The 16,918-nt window shown below is 41.9% G+C and overlaps 1 protein-coding gene across 19 annotated transcripts in view; it reads right to left on the reverse strand.

The window, feature by feature from the left end:
- Positions 1–16,918, reverse strand: part of LOC131504062 (myomegalin-like) — a 221,874-nt gene that overhangs the window by 132,899 nt on the left and 72,057 nt on the right. For 18 of the 19 annotated variants that reach the window (XM_058716002.1, XM_058716015.1, XM_058716007.1 and 15 more), the window contains exon 4: positions 12,351–12,461. In XM_058716002.1, coding sequence (XP_058571985.1) covers positions 12,351–12,461 — 111 coding nt within the window. Of the gene's footprint in view, positions 1–12,350; positions 12,462–12,694; positions 12,749–16,918 lie in introns of those variants that run through there. The other variant, XM_058716022.1, reaches the window with a different exon arrangement.

The raw sequence follows: 16,918 nt of genomic DNA on the forward strand, positions 1-16,918 counted from the left end.
AAACATAAATGAAACGCCTGGAGAAGGGGTATATAGGCTGAGGAAATAAATATTTCCTTTTGTACACACAGAGTACAGAATCATTTATCTGTGATTTGCAGTAGTGCAAAGGAGAAGAAAGTCTATATGCTGACAAGCATATAACCCTTGAACTTTTAAGACCAAGGAAGTCATTGCAAATGCCTGGACAGGTAGCAAGGCCTCCTGGATTCCAGTCTCAACTTGATCATTAGGTTGCTCTGTGACCCTAGGCAAGTGACTTTACTATTCTGGGCCTCGGTTTCTACATATATACATATACATATATACATACATATATATATATATATATATATATATATATATATATATATATATATATTTTTTTTTTTTTTTTTTTTTTAAGTAGGCTTCATGCCTAGCACAGAGCCCACCATAGAGCCCACCATGGGGCTTGAACTCACAATCCTGAGATCAAGACCTGAGCTGAGATGAAGAGTTGGACACTTAACCAACTGAGCCACCCAGGCTCCCCTCTCAGTTTCCTCATCTTTACAATAAATTAGGGAAAGTTAAGTGAATGGTATATAGAAACTCTCCATATTATTTTTGCAACTTCTCTATCAATGTACAATTGTTTTAACATAAAAAGCTTTCCTAAAAAGTAAAGGGGTTACCATGTGATCCAGCAATTCCACTACTAGATATTTGCCCAAAGAAAATGAAAACACCAATTCGAAAAGATATATGTACCCCTATGTTTATTTACTGCAGCACTGTTTACAATAGCTAAGATATAGAAGCAACATAAGTATCCATTGATAGATGAATAGATAAAAAGATGCAACACACACATACACACACACACACACACACACTGGAATATTACTCAGCCATAAAAAAGAATGAAATCTTGCCATTTGCAACAACATGGATGGATCTAAAGAATATAATGCTACATGAAATAAGTCAGAGAAAGACAAATACCATATGACTTCACTTACATGTGGAATTTGAGAAATAAAACAAACAAACAGAAATAAAGAGATTAAAAAACAGACAAATACAGAGGACAAATGTGTTTGCCAGTGGGGGAATGGGTGAACTAGATAAAGGGGTTAAGACTACACTTATTGTGATGAGCACTGAGAAATGTATAGAACTGTTGAATCATTATATTGTATACCTGAAAGTAATATAACACTGTATGTTAATTATACTTGAATAAAAAAATATTGTTGGAATTACATTGAATTTACAGATAAAATCTATCTGGGGAAATGTATGCTAGTATCCAAAACTTTTTGATTAATCATACTACTTTTAGTTTCAGAGTATAATCAATTTTTACTATTAAAAATTCTTTTAAAAAAATGTTTACTTATTTTTGAGAGAGAGAACGAGTGGAAAGGTGAAGAGAAAGAGGGAGACAGAGAATCCCAAGCAGGCTCCATGCTGCCAACACAGAGCCCAATGTGGGGCTCCAACTCATGAACCTCGAGATCATGACCTGAGCCGAAATCAAGAGTCGGATGCCCAACTGAGCCATCCAGGTGCCCCATAAGAACTATCCTAATTGACAAAATGTTTTGTCATTGTTTATGCTTATAATCCTCCAATTTTTCTATAATTTCCTACCTACAGTGTTTCATCCTTGGTAGCAGTTGAAAAACTGCCCTGAGGGGGCAGGGGAGGGAATAAAAAAAAGAAAAAAAAAAAGAAAAAAAAAGAAAAACTGCTCTCTTGCATGCTACATGCTAAAAAGCATTCTCTATTATACTGTATATTAGCTATTTGTTAATTTTGTTTTTATTGAAAAATTATTTGATTTTTATAAAGTATAAATGGATTTTTTGGTTCTCTAACAAATAAAATAACAATAATATAAAAAAAAAAGTAAAGGAGTTATAGGAATTATCTCCAAGATCTTCTCTAGCTCTACACTGTGATTCTGTGTTCTTGTTTATCTCCATTCATGTGAAAATAAGTCTCTTCCCAGCTAGCTAAATATATTTCAAAGCAGAATTGTGCCCACTCCTCCTACCACAGACAAGATGTTGATTTTTTTTTTATTGCTTTTAACATATCCTATACTTGAGGCAAAAACTGAATTCTCCAAGAACACATTAAAAACACTCCATCCATATCCACTTGGTTCCTGCAAACAAGCTAATTCATCAAGTAGGGAAAAGCTGTTTCTGGCAGTCCATGCTTACAGAATCTCAGTTTTTCCCTAGCAACTAGGCTAATTATAACTCCAGCTACCTGGTAACAGCACTAGATTTTCCTGACATTGGCTGGCAGTTTTAAAGCCATCTCAGCTCTGCTGGCACTTCCTTTCCTGAGAAGGCATCAGAGCTGCTGACAGACTGGGAGAGAGGAAGCAACTACCTTCACTAGGTCAGAGTATCCAAAGAGGCTGCTCAGAACCACAGAACTTCAGAGCTGGGAGAGATGTTAGTGACCATCCTGGTCCAGCCCACACATTTTAGACACAAGGAGCCAGAGGCCCAGAAAGTGACTTGTCTTAGCCAGGAACCTGGCAGTCTTCTTGATTTCCTTCTCTTAATCTTCCCATCCCATCAATTCCCAAGTCCTACAGATATTTTACCTCCTGCATATTTCACAGATCGGTTCCCTCCCCTCTATTACTATTGCCACGGCCCTCAGGCCCTCATCATCTCTCCTGTTTGGCCTGTCCTCCCGACTTCCTGTCTTTCTTCCCTGACTCCACCCTCCCCACCCACCAGAAGGATCTAGGCTGCTCCCTACTACTTAAAGCCCACCAATGGCTCCTTATCTTCCTCAGGATAAAGTCTACACTTTTTAAAATGGCACAAAGAACTATGCCCCAGTGCTCTTCAGCCTCATTCTGTGTCTAGCACTCAAATTTAGCAACACAAAACCACTTCCAATTCCCCACACACCATGTGATTTCTTGCCTTTGGCATTTGCTTCTGGCAAAAGCCCTTTCTTTCCACCTGACCATCCAGGACTGACTAATCATTACTCTCATTTGAAGACAAAGCTCAGGGGTCATCTCCTCCAAGAATCCTTTGTAGATTTTGCCTTCCATCTATTCTATTCAGTCAGATTGAAACCCCAACTGCCAGCACAGTACTCAGAATGTAACAGATGGATCTGTTGATCCATCTATTCTATTCAGTTGGGTTAGAGATGCCTCAGTTGAGTTTGCTTATGCTGTGTATACAAATCTTTTACTGCTATTTATCACACTCTATCTTTACTCATCTTTGAAACCACAACTGTCAGCACAGTACTCAGAATGTAACAGGTATTCTGTTGATTATGTTGATTAATGAATGGATAAATCCAAAGCTCTCTCTCATCTATCCCCTGCTCACCTTTCCAATCTCATCCTACTGCAGCTATAAGCCCTTGATACCATGTTCTGGCCCTATGGAATCACTTGAAGTATGCCAAGCACACAATGCTTTTTCATGACTTTGTGCCCTTGTATATGCTGTTTCTTCTAAAATGCTTTCCCTATTCTTGTGGTGTCCTTTTAAGATTCAGTTCGAACTTAACACACTTGCAAAGCCTTTCCTGGTGGATTCTGTCATTCTCCTTAGGACTTCAGAGCAATCTTACATAGCTCTATGGTAGCCTTTATTATACCAGTATTATTTACTTGCTATCTTTCTCCACCAGCATCTGGCACAGTAGCTGGCATACAGCAGGCAGTCAATAGATGCTGGAATGAGTGAATGCATGTGTGCAAACATGAGTAAGTGAACGATGGCCAAGGTGATAATGCAAACAAGGGAAACATTTGAGACAGGAATTTAGAATGCCTATTCTTTCAACTATATCATGCTATTTCTATCAGTGTGTGAACTTAGATGTACATAACTAATAGAAAGAGGAAATAGCTTTATTATAAATCTATACAGAAATACATACTTTGTAGACATGGTTAAGGACATTATTATAAATGGAATAGAATTAAATTAGGCTCCAGAATTTAGTTTCAGATTTACTTCCTAGTGACTGGAAGAAAAGGAGTTAAATATTCAAAGAAAAATTTTTCTTCTTCTCAAAAGGCAAGTATTATGACTTCTAATGAAAAGCTCTTAAAAATGAGAAAGTTGCGTTAAGCAAAAACACACAACAAATTGTTTTGGGTCAAGGCTTCCACAATATTTTAAACTAACTATAACAGTTACGGGAAAGTTGCTGAAAAAGTTTTTTTTATTGTGGTAAAATATATATAATATAAAATTTACCATTTTAACCATTTTTAAGTGTACAGTTCAGCGACCTTAAATACATGCATATTGTACAGCTATCCATATCCAGAACTTTTTCCCAAATGACTATACCCATTAAACAGTATCTCCCCTTCTGCACCCTTCCCCAGCCTCTGGCAACCACCATTCTACTGTTTGTCTCCATGCTTTTGACTACTCTAGGTACCTTATATAAGTGAAACCATATAATAGTTGTTCTTTTGTGACTGGTTTATTTCACTTAGCATAATGTCCTCAAATTTCACCCATGCTGACACATGTGTCAGACTTTCCTTCCTTTTTAGGGCCGAACAATATCCCATTGCACATGGGTCCCACATTTTGTCTATCCATTCATCTGTCAACGGACATTCAGGCTGCCTCTACCCTTTTGCTACCATGAATTATTTTGCTACGAATGTGTGTGTACAAATATCTGTTTGAGTCCCTGCTTTCACTTCTTTGAGGTACATACTTAGAAGTGGAACTGCTGGATCATAGCATAATTCTAGGTTTAACTTTTTTTTTTTTTTTAATTTTTTTTAAATTTTTTATTTATTTTTGGGACAGAGAGAGACAGAGCATGAACGGGGGAGGCGCAGAGAGAGAGAGGGAGACACAGAATCGGAAACAGGCTCCAGGCTCCGAGCCATCAGCCCAGAGCCTGATGCGGGGCTCGAACTCACGGACCGCGAGATCGTGACCTGGCTGAAGTCGGACGCTTAACCGACTGCGCCACCCAGGCGCCCCTAGGTTTAACTTTTTCAGGAATCATCATGCCAATTTCCACAGCAGCTTCCTGGGAATACACAGGGTGTCCAGTTTTTCCACACCCTGGTCAATATATGTTACTTTCCAGTTTTTGGGGGGTAGGGTTTTTTTTTTTTGTGCCTGTTTTGTTTATATAGTAGTTGGCCTAAAAGCTGTGAAGATGATACATTTTTTAAACCAAGAACACAAATACTTGTTACAACTATTTAATGAATGGAGCCTCCCTACATTCTTCTTACTTCTTCTCCCAAAAAGAGGAGGAAATGGACAGGCACACCATCACAGACCTCAGAAAGCTGAGAACGAGGAGTCACACACACAGTGTGCACAGACCTGGGCCTACAGGGGCTGTGCTCACACCAGGCTGCCAGAGAACTATTGACAATTAAAAAAAAATTTTTTTTAATCTTTATTTATTTTTGAGAGAGGGAGAGAGAGACAGTGTGTGAGCAGGGGAGCAGCAGAGAGAGAGGGAGACACAGAATCTGCAGCAGGCTCCAGGCTCTGAGCTGTCAGCACAGAGCCCCATGCGGGGCTCGAACTCACGAACTGTGAGATCACGACCTGAGCCGAAGTCGGACACTCAACTGACTGAACCACCCCGGCACCCTCCAGAGAACTATTTTTATTTTTATTTTTATTTATTTATTTTTTTAACGTTTATTAGAGACACAGCATGAACGGGGGAGGGGCAGAGAGAGAGGGAGACAGAATCGGAAGCAGGCTCCAGGCTCTGAGCCATCAGCCCAGAGCCTGATGCGGGGCTCGAACTCACAAACTGTGGGATCGTGACCTGAGCTGAAGACAGACACTCAACTGACTGAGCCACCCAGGTGCCCCAGAGAACTATTTTTAAGTAAATAACCTGAGAGGGCACCCACGCTCTAGTATGTGTCTCCAAGTACGCAGGATAGTAATAATCCTTCACACTTATTTAACATCTAACACATTAAAACACGTTTGCATTTTGGGATGAGGGCAGGGCAGGAATTTATGTCTCCCTTTTAGGAAACAAAGGCTCAAAGAAGTTATGGACAAGGCCAAGGACATGTAGCTAGGAATATATAGATTCAAAATTCAGGTTTTCTGATTGGGTCCAAAAGTTGTGTCCCTACATTTTGATATCCCCCAAAGATATTAGTCCTTCTGTAATAACTTTCCACTGGTTCAAGTCAAAGTTCCTAAATTATATAGCCCGACAGAGTTCTGTGGGACTTCACTGAACTTTTGGGTGCTTAGAACAGCAAGGCCGCATGTATACTGTTACCCATCATACTACCAAAACCTAAAGAAATCAGGCTAGAACTAAAGAAAATCAGTCAGTGAACCAAAAAGAAATTTAACAAAGAAAACAGATCTTAAAATTCCTCACCACAAGAAAACAGTATTTTAGTAACTATTTGTGGTGATGGATGTTAACTTATTGTGGTGATCGTTTTGCAATATGTACATATATCAAATCATTATGTTGTACACCTAAAATAAATACAATATGTCCACCATATCTCAATTACAAAAAAGATAGTTCTTAAAAAATAAAAAACCAAGATGAACTGAATTAAAAACCTGACCAACCTAATGACAAAGTATTAAATCAAGATGCTGAAAAGTGTTGAATTATAACCAATCACAGTCATAATAATTTTTGCAAAAGCCAAGGACTTTTTACTATTACTAAAGAAAATAATTGGTTTTAAAAACCAGAAACTTAATGAACCCAGCCTTTCTTATTTATTCTTTCTGGAGGAACATTTGTATTTGAGGGTGACAGTAGATCTGCTGTGATGGGGACACTTGGATTATATTATTTATTTACAGGCAAACTACAATGGAGAATTGAGACAAATAGAACAAATGGTCCCAAATCCACTACTGAGGGGAAAAAAACTGACTTGAAATTAAAAAATGGCAGCACCTGGGTGTCTCAGTCAGTTAAGCGTCCAACTTCAGCTCAGGTCATGATCCCACAGTTCGTGAGTTCGAGCCCCACATGGCGCTCTGTGCTGACAGCTCAGAGCCTGGAGTCTGCTTCGGATTCTGTGTCTCCCTCTCTCTGCCCCTCCCCTGCTCATGCTCTGTCTCTGTCTCTCAAATATAAATAAGCATTAAAAAAGAATTTAAAAAAATAAATAAACAAATGACTGCACTTATCCAGTAATTGGATTTATCTGGATAATTCTACCATCTCTCAATTTGTCACCATAATGGCAAATACTTCTTGAGGGCTTAGTGTCTGATAGGCATTGTGCTGTTTTCAACTAATTGGCTCATTTAATCTTACCTCAGGTCCTATAAGATAGGTGCTATTACCACACCCACTTCAGCTCAGAGAAATTATAGTATTTTCCCAAATTAATGCAGGTAGCAAGTAGTTAATCAAGATTCTATCTCAGGTCTGTTGGGTTCATTGCTCTTTTTTTAAAAATTTTTTTTTTTCAACTTTTTTTTTTTTTTTTTTTTGGGACAGAGAGAGACAGAGCATGAACGGGGGAGGGGCAGAGAGAGAGGGAGACACAGAATCAGAAACAGGCTCCAGGCTCCGAGCCATCAGCCCAGAGCCTGACGCGGGGCTCGAACTCACGGAACGCGAGATCGTGACCTGGCTGAAGTCGGACGCTTAACCGACTGCGCCACCCAGGCGCCCCATCATTGCTCTTAACTACTATGCCCATGATCACTGAATGGTAGAAATGATGAAAATTTAGGAGACAAATAAAGTCAGTAGGCTGTTTATCATGATTTAAAATCTACTACAGAAGCATGCCATGTATAAACTTCAAAGTTTGCTCAGGAAAAATACCGTCCGCAAGACGAGAGACCGCAGCTCAAAGAAGTCAGGCAGCTGGAGGGCCAACATACAATGAAACACAACTCTTCCAACTCCTGTCTAAAGGCCCAGACCACTTTAACCTTCTGGTATCAATTATGTCATATTTAAACACGGACTCTGCCTGGTCCAGGATGATGACATTCAGTTTTTCCTGAAGGTTTTGTTATCGGATCTGGCCTTGTCAGATTTTAAATTCCATTCTTAAAATGGAATCTTAAATCTTTTTTAAAGCAACCTCAGGTAATAATACATTCACACAAGTTTAACAAGTAAGTAGTCATCATGGGGTAAAGACTCAGGAGATGGTGGTTTTGTGTGCTGTGTGGGGACTGGGTGTTTACCACACAGCAGTGGATTTCATAAATTCCAGGGTTGGGCATATTTCTATGCCACACTCAGCTATCACGAGAAGATGCAGGATTGGATGATCAACAATGAGGAAGTCAGCCAAGTTGCCACCCAGAAATTATTCACCAGAGCAGCTGCAGTCCAGAAATGCTAACAAGCCAGTCTCCCTAGGGGTGGGCCATACTCAGCTGTGGTTCACTTACAGCATTTTCTCACTTAACTTTGCTCCAGAATCAGGAGCTGTATGTACCGCAGTGGTTTCTCCCTTCTGTGCTTTATGCATTCAAAACTGTCTTCCCACAAACACTGAACCTACAATTAATATTTGCTACAGAGAGGGGGCAGTGGTACCTCATCATGGAGGCGTATGCCCCAGCTTCTTTGTGCTGAGGGTAAGCAATCTCTTCCTGTGGTTTTTCTTTTTTTTTATTGCTTACAAAAATGGACATTCAACAGAAAAGCCTGCAGCCTCACAGAACCAATTTTTATGTATAATGCAATACTATTTTGTTAATCCATAGCTAGTATGAGTTTTAAGATTATTTCTGAATTCTCTGAATAGCTCGAAAGAGAGAAACCCTTAACTCATTTTTAATTTACTTGCTTTGAAGTGGATTCTTCTAGGTTTTTACATAATTCTCTATTACAACTCCTCATGTGATTAAATATCCGTGTTGCTGCCTTTACGATTAAGGATTATATCGATTTTAGTCTCTCCCTCAATCAACTACCTGAGGACTTGCTACTTGGAAAGAGAAAGATCGAACCCTTGGGGCACCTGAGTGGCTCAGTCGGTTGGGCATCCAACTTTAGCTCAGGTCATAATCTCACAGTTTGTGAGTTTGAGTCCCACATTGGGCTCTGCGCTGACAGCAAAGAGCCTGCTTCGAATCCTGTCCCCGCCCCTCCCTGCCCCCCTCCCCCCCACCCCCGCTCTCTGCCCCTCCCCTGCTCATTCTCTCCCTCTTAAAAATAAATAAATAAACTTAAAAAAAAAAAAAGATTGAACCCTCTCTCCAGCCCTTTTCTATTAAAGTTTCCTACTATTTCCCTTGCCTGCAGCCATCATGGTGAAATGTTTGTCTACACTAAGATAGTAATTTTTCACCCTTTGGTGAATATCTCAACAAAAATCTGCTGTGGCAAAAATACATAAAATGGTAAAACAATTACTATTCCGCAAGAGACTTACACTACATGTTTCACAAACACTGGTTTTATTTAAAAGAGTCATGCATACAACACCCCAGTTATCGCAGATCCTGACTCAGCTGGGTGTGATTTCATGTTTTTACTATATTTAAAGAAGTGTCCTTCTAACGCTAAAGAAAAATCAAGCTAAGTTTGGTCACAGAACAGGGCTCTAAATCCCTGAACCACCTGACTTACCATGTGACGCCCTGCCATGTCACCCCAGATATCTCTTCACCCACACAGCTACTGATTGTCACTGTCATTGTCCTAACCTTATGGACTCACAGTGTGACTTGTAAGGATGAACATAAGACATATTCATGGGTATGGCTGAGGGTGAGATTAAGAGAGCCGAACCTCTTTCTCACTTTAAAAATCTCATAATAACTATTACTACTGGTATTACTACTGGTGAACTACTAGCCCTCCTCCCCCACATACATCTAAAGCTATGAATTTACAACGTGCTGTGATATGTCTTCTTACTTAATCTTCATGGCTGCTGTTTATTCATACTCTCTACAAATAATTTTCAGTGCCTATGGTGCTGTGCAGTATTCTTAATGCCAATTCTACAGGGGACAGGCTCAGAAAGGTTAAGGAACTTGGCCAGGTTGCCTGATTGTCCAGGGCTCCAGCTGGGGTGTTTTTCTGATCGCTTGTCCTTCCATCAAAATGGAGCTGCCCATGGCACCTGGGTGGCTCTGTCAGTTAAGTGTCTGACTTCGGCTCAGGTCATGATCTGAAGGCTCGTGGGTTCGAGCTCCGCAATGGGCTCTGTGCTGACAGCTCAAAGCCTGGAGCCTGTTTCGGATTCTGTGTCTCCCTCTCTCTCTGCCCCTCTCCCACTTGTGCTTTGTTTCTCTCTCTCTCTCAAAAATAAATAAACATTAAAAAAAATTTTTTTTAAATGGAACCGCCCAAAGTGGCTTCTATCAATCACTACATAGTGGGATAAACTAATTTCAACTATGATATTAATGATTGATAATGGCTTTATGTGTTTTGCTTTCCAAAGAAGAAGGCCATTTTAATTTAAACTTTTAGTGCTTCCCAAATAATCATAGCCAAATGAGATGAGTAATACGACAGATGGAGCACAAAAAGATTTGGTAAGAAGGGAAGGAAGGCGACACGGTAGCCTGAGAGGTCTTAAATCATGTTAGTTAAGTACCTGACGACTCTGTACTTAAGACTGGGAAAAGACAGGGCTTAGTGGCAAACAGGGTTCTCACCTCTGCATGCGAAAATGTCCTGTGACTACTCCCTCACCCTGCCCCTCTAGAATCTTCTTAATCACACGTCTCCAGGAGAGGAATGGTGCCATCCCATGCCTCACCCAAAATGTTCCCTGAAGACTATCTCCATTAGCCAGCGTAGAGGAGAGGGTGAGACCAAATGATTCAAGCAGTCAGTTGATTCAAGCTAAAAACAAAACAAAACAAAAAACCCTTTCCCTCAAATGATCTAAGAAACTGCCCCTTCCTTCAGCCTTGCTTGGGAGACAGTTAATGGAAAAGTGCTCCTCCCTCTGCCCAATGAACAAATTCATTCACTATTCCTATCCTGAGGCAAAGACTGCCATTCATTCTCCCAGCCTCTCCATCTCTCTGCATTACCAGCCCTTACTTGGCAATATCTTCTTTGACCTTTACCCTGGCAACTCCATGGAGAATTGCTCACTCAACAGCCACATAACAGATGAAAGGTGAGTCTGGACCAATTTCAGGAAAATTCAGGTTAAAACATGGAAATCCAGGACAGAGCAAAAACAGAGCTAAATCCCTTAGAATTTAGCTGTGCACATTAATTGAATTTACCAAATACTTGGGTTTCAAAGACACCAGTTATTCTTCTGATCCAACATATTATCTGGCAGCCTGTAAAAGCTTCCCAACCTTCTTCTCAAGAGGATCGGGCAGGCACACACAGACAACGATAATATTTGTATACAGTCTTCTGCTGTAAACAGCTGGAGATCTAGAAGCTCTGAAAAAGTCAGAGGCAACCAGCTCTAGCCAGGTCACTCAGGCCACTTCAGAGCCTGCCCAGACACTAAGGGGGCTGAGGAAACCAATACTGTGGTAACCAGTTAGGAAGCTTCATCCCAAAGCCTAGTGTCCTCTTACCAAGGTGCTGCCTCATCTCACCCCCCCTTAGCCACCCCCCCCCCCACCTTCCCCACCAAAATCACTCACCCATCAACCAAGACCGGGAAGCACCGCCCTCTCCCCCGCCTCAGGCAAGCTGTTAGGCTGTTAGCACCCTCTTCTTCATTCTTAGGTGAACTAGTCCTAAGCCTGAAGATACCTAAAATTTGGTCTTTAAAGCTTATCTGGATAATCATCTTCCAAAGCAGACAAGAATTTCTCAGGGAACAGAACCATGCTCAGCGCCTGCCCTTTGCTCCATCAACTCTCTCTCTGACCCCACTGGGCCAGAACGAGAAGGGGCCCTTCTCTAGCTGAAGGTACGACCTTGAAACTACCTGCTGGGGCCTTGAAAAAATGCAAATTTCTAGGGGGTGCCTGGCTGGATCAATCCTAAGACCATGTGATCCTTGGGGTCCCAAGTTTGAGCCCCATGTTGGGTGTAGAGATTATGAAAACAAACTTTAAAAAATATGCACATTTCCAAGCTCCCCTTGCCTTGCATTAGTAAATCAGAATCCCTGGGGGTGAGGCAGGGAATCTACATTTTAAACCAGCTCCCAAAGGTGATTATTCTGAATACCTCCACAGGTGTTTGAGAGCCTCTGATTTAGTCCAGCTCCCTCTCTTTACACAGAAGGAAAGTGCAAAATGAGCACAAACGAGGTGAAATGGGCTTGTCCGAGGTCACTGGGCTGGTCAAGTTCAGGCGACCGGCCCTGGGGCGTGGAACCCACCTCCCTCCCTAATTAGCAATGCGGGAGATAGAATGAGCCCTAGAAAGAGCCCGGGTAAGGTAGCAGTGGGTGGGCCACCTCCTGCACTCACCCGCTTGTAGATGTCCTCCCGGCTGGCCTCATACTTCTGCTGCATGCGTTCCTCCAGGAAGTAGATGCGCAGCTTGAGGCTGAAGTTCTCCTTCTTCAGGTCATTGAGATGCTGGGACAGAGTGCGATATCCATTAGACATGGTGGGCAGCCCATGGGGAGCAGCATGCCCGATCGCCCCCTCACCCTAGGAACATAGTGCAGCTGCACCGCGGCCTGAAGCGAGCCGCCTGGACGCTGCTGAGGCTATGGCGACATGACCCCGGTGGCTGGCGCTCTCTCGGGGACCTGGGACTGGGGCTCACTGCTCTGGGTGCCGGAGCGCAGCGCACTTTCCTTTTTTACCTCTGGGAGATATTTGCGGAATCCCTGACAGAGGAACATGCTGCGTGAACTCAGACACAAGTGGTGTAACCCGACTCCGAGCCGGGACTGGGCTGTCACCCTCCCCGAGCCTCCCGGGCCCAACTATAGGCAGTTAACGGCTTCTCAGAAAAGAGAAAATGGACCCCCAGAAGTTTCCAGGAAATGGGGAGTGGGAATACTTCAAGGTGCTGGTGGGCTTGCACAAAACAGAAAGACATGAAGGTCTGTGTGTGTGAGTGGGCACTTAAGTTTTTGGTGGTTGATTTGCACAGTAAAACCCAAAGGAGGGTGCCTGGCTGGCTCGGTTGGTACAGCATGCGACCCTTGATCTCAGGGTATGAGTTCAAGCTCCACGTTGGTTGGGAGTAGAGTTTACGAAAGTAAACAAAAAACAAACCAAAGCAGTGTGGCCAGAGCAAGCAAGCATGCTCTATAGGAAAGAGCATGTGTACGTAAAATGGGGACCACATGTCAAACACCCCCTTTCTGTCAGGTGCAAATCTTAAAGAGCTATTTACTGGTGGGTTCTCCAATTTCCTTTGATGATCCAGGGCTCACCTCTAATCAGTTCCTTCCCAGTTTTCCTCCCTGGACTTCTCAAGCCCTGAGGCAGTTAATTAAATAAACAGCCTTTACTAAAACCATGGGCCTCCCACCCCTCTCCCCCACACTACAGCCACCCCCACCCCCCTCCTAGTTCCCTGTGGAATCATTGCAAACTGTTTACCAGTTAGACTGCCTCACAAAGAGGTGGGGTCAAAGGCTCCTTCCTCCAAGGGATGATGGAAAGAAAGGGTTGGGGGAGGAAGGGAGGGAGGCAGGCGTCAGTCTGGAGCCCAGAGATTTCAGCCAGTCACTGGTTCTTAACTCAGGCACCTGCCAAGTGGAGCCAGGCACTCATCACCAGATCCTGCTCGTAAAGCAATTTAAGATCCTTGAGTGACAGCTGCAACATTAGCAGGAAGTATTATTTATATCACATCACACGGGACGTTGAAGGTGACCGGGAGACCATCCCACAGCACAGACATGAAACCCAGGTTCTTGTGCCAGTAATACTAGGTTGAAAAAAAATTAACATCTAAAGTAAAGGCAACTAAAACCTTTATACTTAAATCAAATGCTCATTTCTTCCCTCACCTACCTGCTCTTCATTCTTCTAATTCTTAATTCCTCATAATAATTCTAATCAACATTTCCTGAGGACCCACCAGATAGTATGAATGAAACAAAGATGAAGACAGTTCCAACTCTCAAAGAGCTGGGTGGCCATATACATATGGGGTGTGTTTTACACTAGAATCCTCCAATCCTGTGTGTTTTTCAAACTTTTTTCGTTTTATACTGCAATCCAGTACACACACACATATGCACACATACGTAACTGAAGTAAAAGTTTCACCAAGTAATGTTACCGTCACTATGTGTGATGTGCTCTGATATTTTCTATTCTATTTTTCTTCTGGGGAGTGACCCACTGAATTGACTTCATGACCCATGGGTATGTTTCATACTGAAATTTGAAAAACATTGCATCTATGGGAACCCAGAAGAGTGATTAATTCGCACTGGAATGATGAGAAAAAGCTACACGAAGAGTGACAGTTGCCCTGTCCTTTGAAAGATAGAAAAAGTTTGAGTGAATAAAGTGGCCTCAGGAGGGCATAAGAACTGAACATTCTAATAAATGTGGGTTATAAGTAGGCAAAACATTTCTTACCATTGACTGTATCTTAAGACAAAATATTTGTTTCTAAAAAATGTACACATTCGGGGGCGCCTGGGTGGCGCAGTCGGTTAAGCGTCCGACTTCAGCCAGGTCACGATCTCGCGGTCCGTGAGTTCGAGCCCCGCGTCAGGCTCTGGGCTGATGGCTCGGAGCCTGGAGCCTGTTTCCGATTCTGTGTCTCCCTCTCTCTCTGCCCCTCCCCCGTTCATGCTCTGTCTCTCTCTGTCCCAAAAATAAATAAAAAAAAAAAAAACGTTGAAAAAAAAAATTTTAAAAATGTACACATTCGAAATTCATTTAGCTATTTTCATTAAATCCATGCTTTGAGAATAAATGAGTGTCATTCAGGCTTAGAGACTGTGAAGAAGAGGGAAATCTAAATAAAAACTCAGAAGATCCTTTTCTGGTCTGACCTGTTACTAAATAGCTGTATGACCTTGGAAATTCACTTCTCCAGAGGCCTAAGTGTCCTCATTTATAAAATGAAGTGGTTGGAAAGTAGGTGGTTTTTAAGACCCTTTTCTGGTCTAAGCTCCTAGAGGAATAACCTACTTACAATCTACTTATTATCTACCTACTACCATTTTGCACAGGGGGAACAGGCTGTCAGATTCTAGATTAGTGTTTAATCGTGATTTTGATGTCTCCTTAGATTCTTTTATCACATAAGATAATTTAACAAAAGTTTTAAGGGGCAACTGGGTGGCTCAGTCGGTTAAGCATCTGACTTTGGCTCAGGTCATGATCTCATTGCTTGTGAGTTAGAGCCCTTGCATGGGGCTCTGTGCTGACAGCTCAGAGCCTGGAGCCTGCTTCGGATTCTGTGTCTCCCTCTCTCTGCCCCTCCCCCACTTGTGCTCTGGCTCTCTCAAAAATAAATAAACATTAAAAATATTTTAAAAATAGGGGTGCATGGGTGGCTCAGTCGGTTAAGCGTCTGACTTCAACTCAGGTCATGATCTCACAGTTTGTGGGTTCAAGCCCCGTGTTGGGGTCTGTGCTGACAGCTCAGAGCCTAAATCCTACTTCGGATTCTGTGTCTCCTTCTCTCTCTGATCCTCCCCAACTCGCACTGTCTCTCTGTCTCTCCCTCAAAAATAAAGAATAATTTTTTTAATATTTAAAAAATAAATAAACAAAAGTTTTATGAAGGGGCACCTGGGTGGCTCGGTTGGTTAAGCATCCAACTCTTGATCTCAGCTCAGGTCTTGATCTCAAGGTCTTGAGTTCAAGCCCTACACTGGGCTCCATGCTGGGAATGGAGCCTACTTAAAAAAAAAAAAGTTTTATGGAAAGTAAGGTTCCATATGAATGCAGGGTATTCTTACCCAACCTGGATATTTCTTTCTGCACATTTTTTATATATAATTCATTGTCAAATTGGTTTCCATACAACACCCAGTGCTCATCCCAACAGGTGCCCTCCTCAATGTCCATCACCCACTTTCCCCTCTCCCCCACCCTCAGTTTGTTCTCAGTATTCAAGAGTCTCTTATGGTTTGCCTCCTTCCCTCTCTGTAACTTATTTTTCCCCCTCCCCTTCCCCCTGGTCTTCTGTTAAGTTTCTCAGGATCCACATAAGAGTGAAAACATATGATATCTGTCTTTCTCTGACTAACTTATTTCACTTAGCGTAATACTCTCCAGTTCCATCCACGTTGCTGCAAATGGCAGGATTTCATTCTTTTTCATTGCCAAGTAGTATTCCGTTGTATATATAAACCACATCTTCTTTGTCCATTCGTCAGTTGATGGACATTTAGGCTCTTTCCATAATTTGGCTATTATTGAAAGTGCTGCTATAAACATTGGGGTGCAAGTGCCCATATGCATCAGCACTCCTGTATCCCTTGGGTAAATTCCTAGCAGCGCTATTGCTGGGTCATAGGGTAGATCTATTTTTAATTTTTTGAGGAATCTCCACACTGTTTTCCAGAGCAGCTGCACCAGTTTGCATTCCCACCAACAGTGCAAGAGGGTTCCCGTTTCTCCACATCCTCGCAGCATCTATAGTCTCCTGATTTGTTCATTTTCGTCACTCTGTCATGAGATGGTCTCTCAGTGTGGTTTTGATTTGTATTTCCTTGATGAGGAGTGACATTGAGCATCTTTTCATATGCCTGTTGGCCATCTGGATGTCTTCTTTAGAAAAGTGTCTATTCATGTCTTCTGCCCATTTCTTCATTGGACAATTTGTTTTTCAGGTGTGGAGTTTAGTGAGTTCTTTACAGATGTTAAATACTAGCCCTTTCACCTTTTGGGATGAGCACTGGGTGTTGTATGGAAACCAATGTGACAATAAATTTCATATATTGAAAAAAAAATACTAGCCCTTTATCCAATATGTCATTTGCAAATCTTTTTCCCATGCTGTTGGTTGCCTTTTAGTTTCGTTGATTATATCCTTTGCAGTGCAAAAGCTTTTTATCTTGATGAGGTCCCAATAGTTCATTTTTGCTTTTAATTCCCTTGCC

The sequence above is a fragment of the Neofelis nebulosa genome, chromosome 2, assembly GCF_028018385.1.
Source record: "Neofelis nebulosa isolate mNeoNeb1 chromosome 2, mNeoNeb1.pri, whole genome shotgun sequence".
Taxonomy (NCBI): Eukaryota; Metazoa; Chordata; class Mammalia; order Carnivora; family Felidae; genus Neofelis; species Neofelis nebulosa.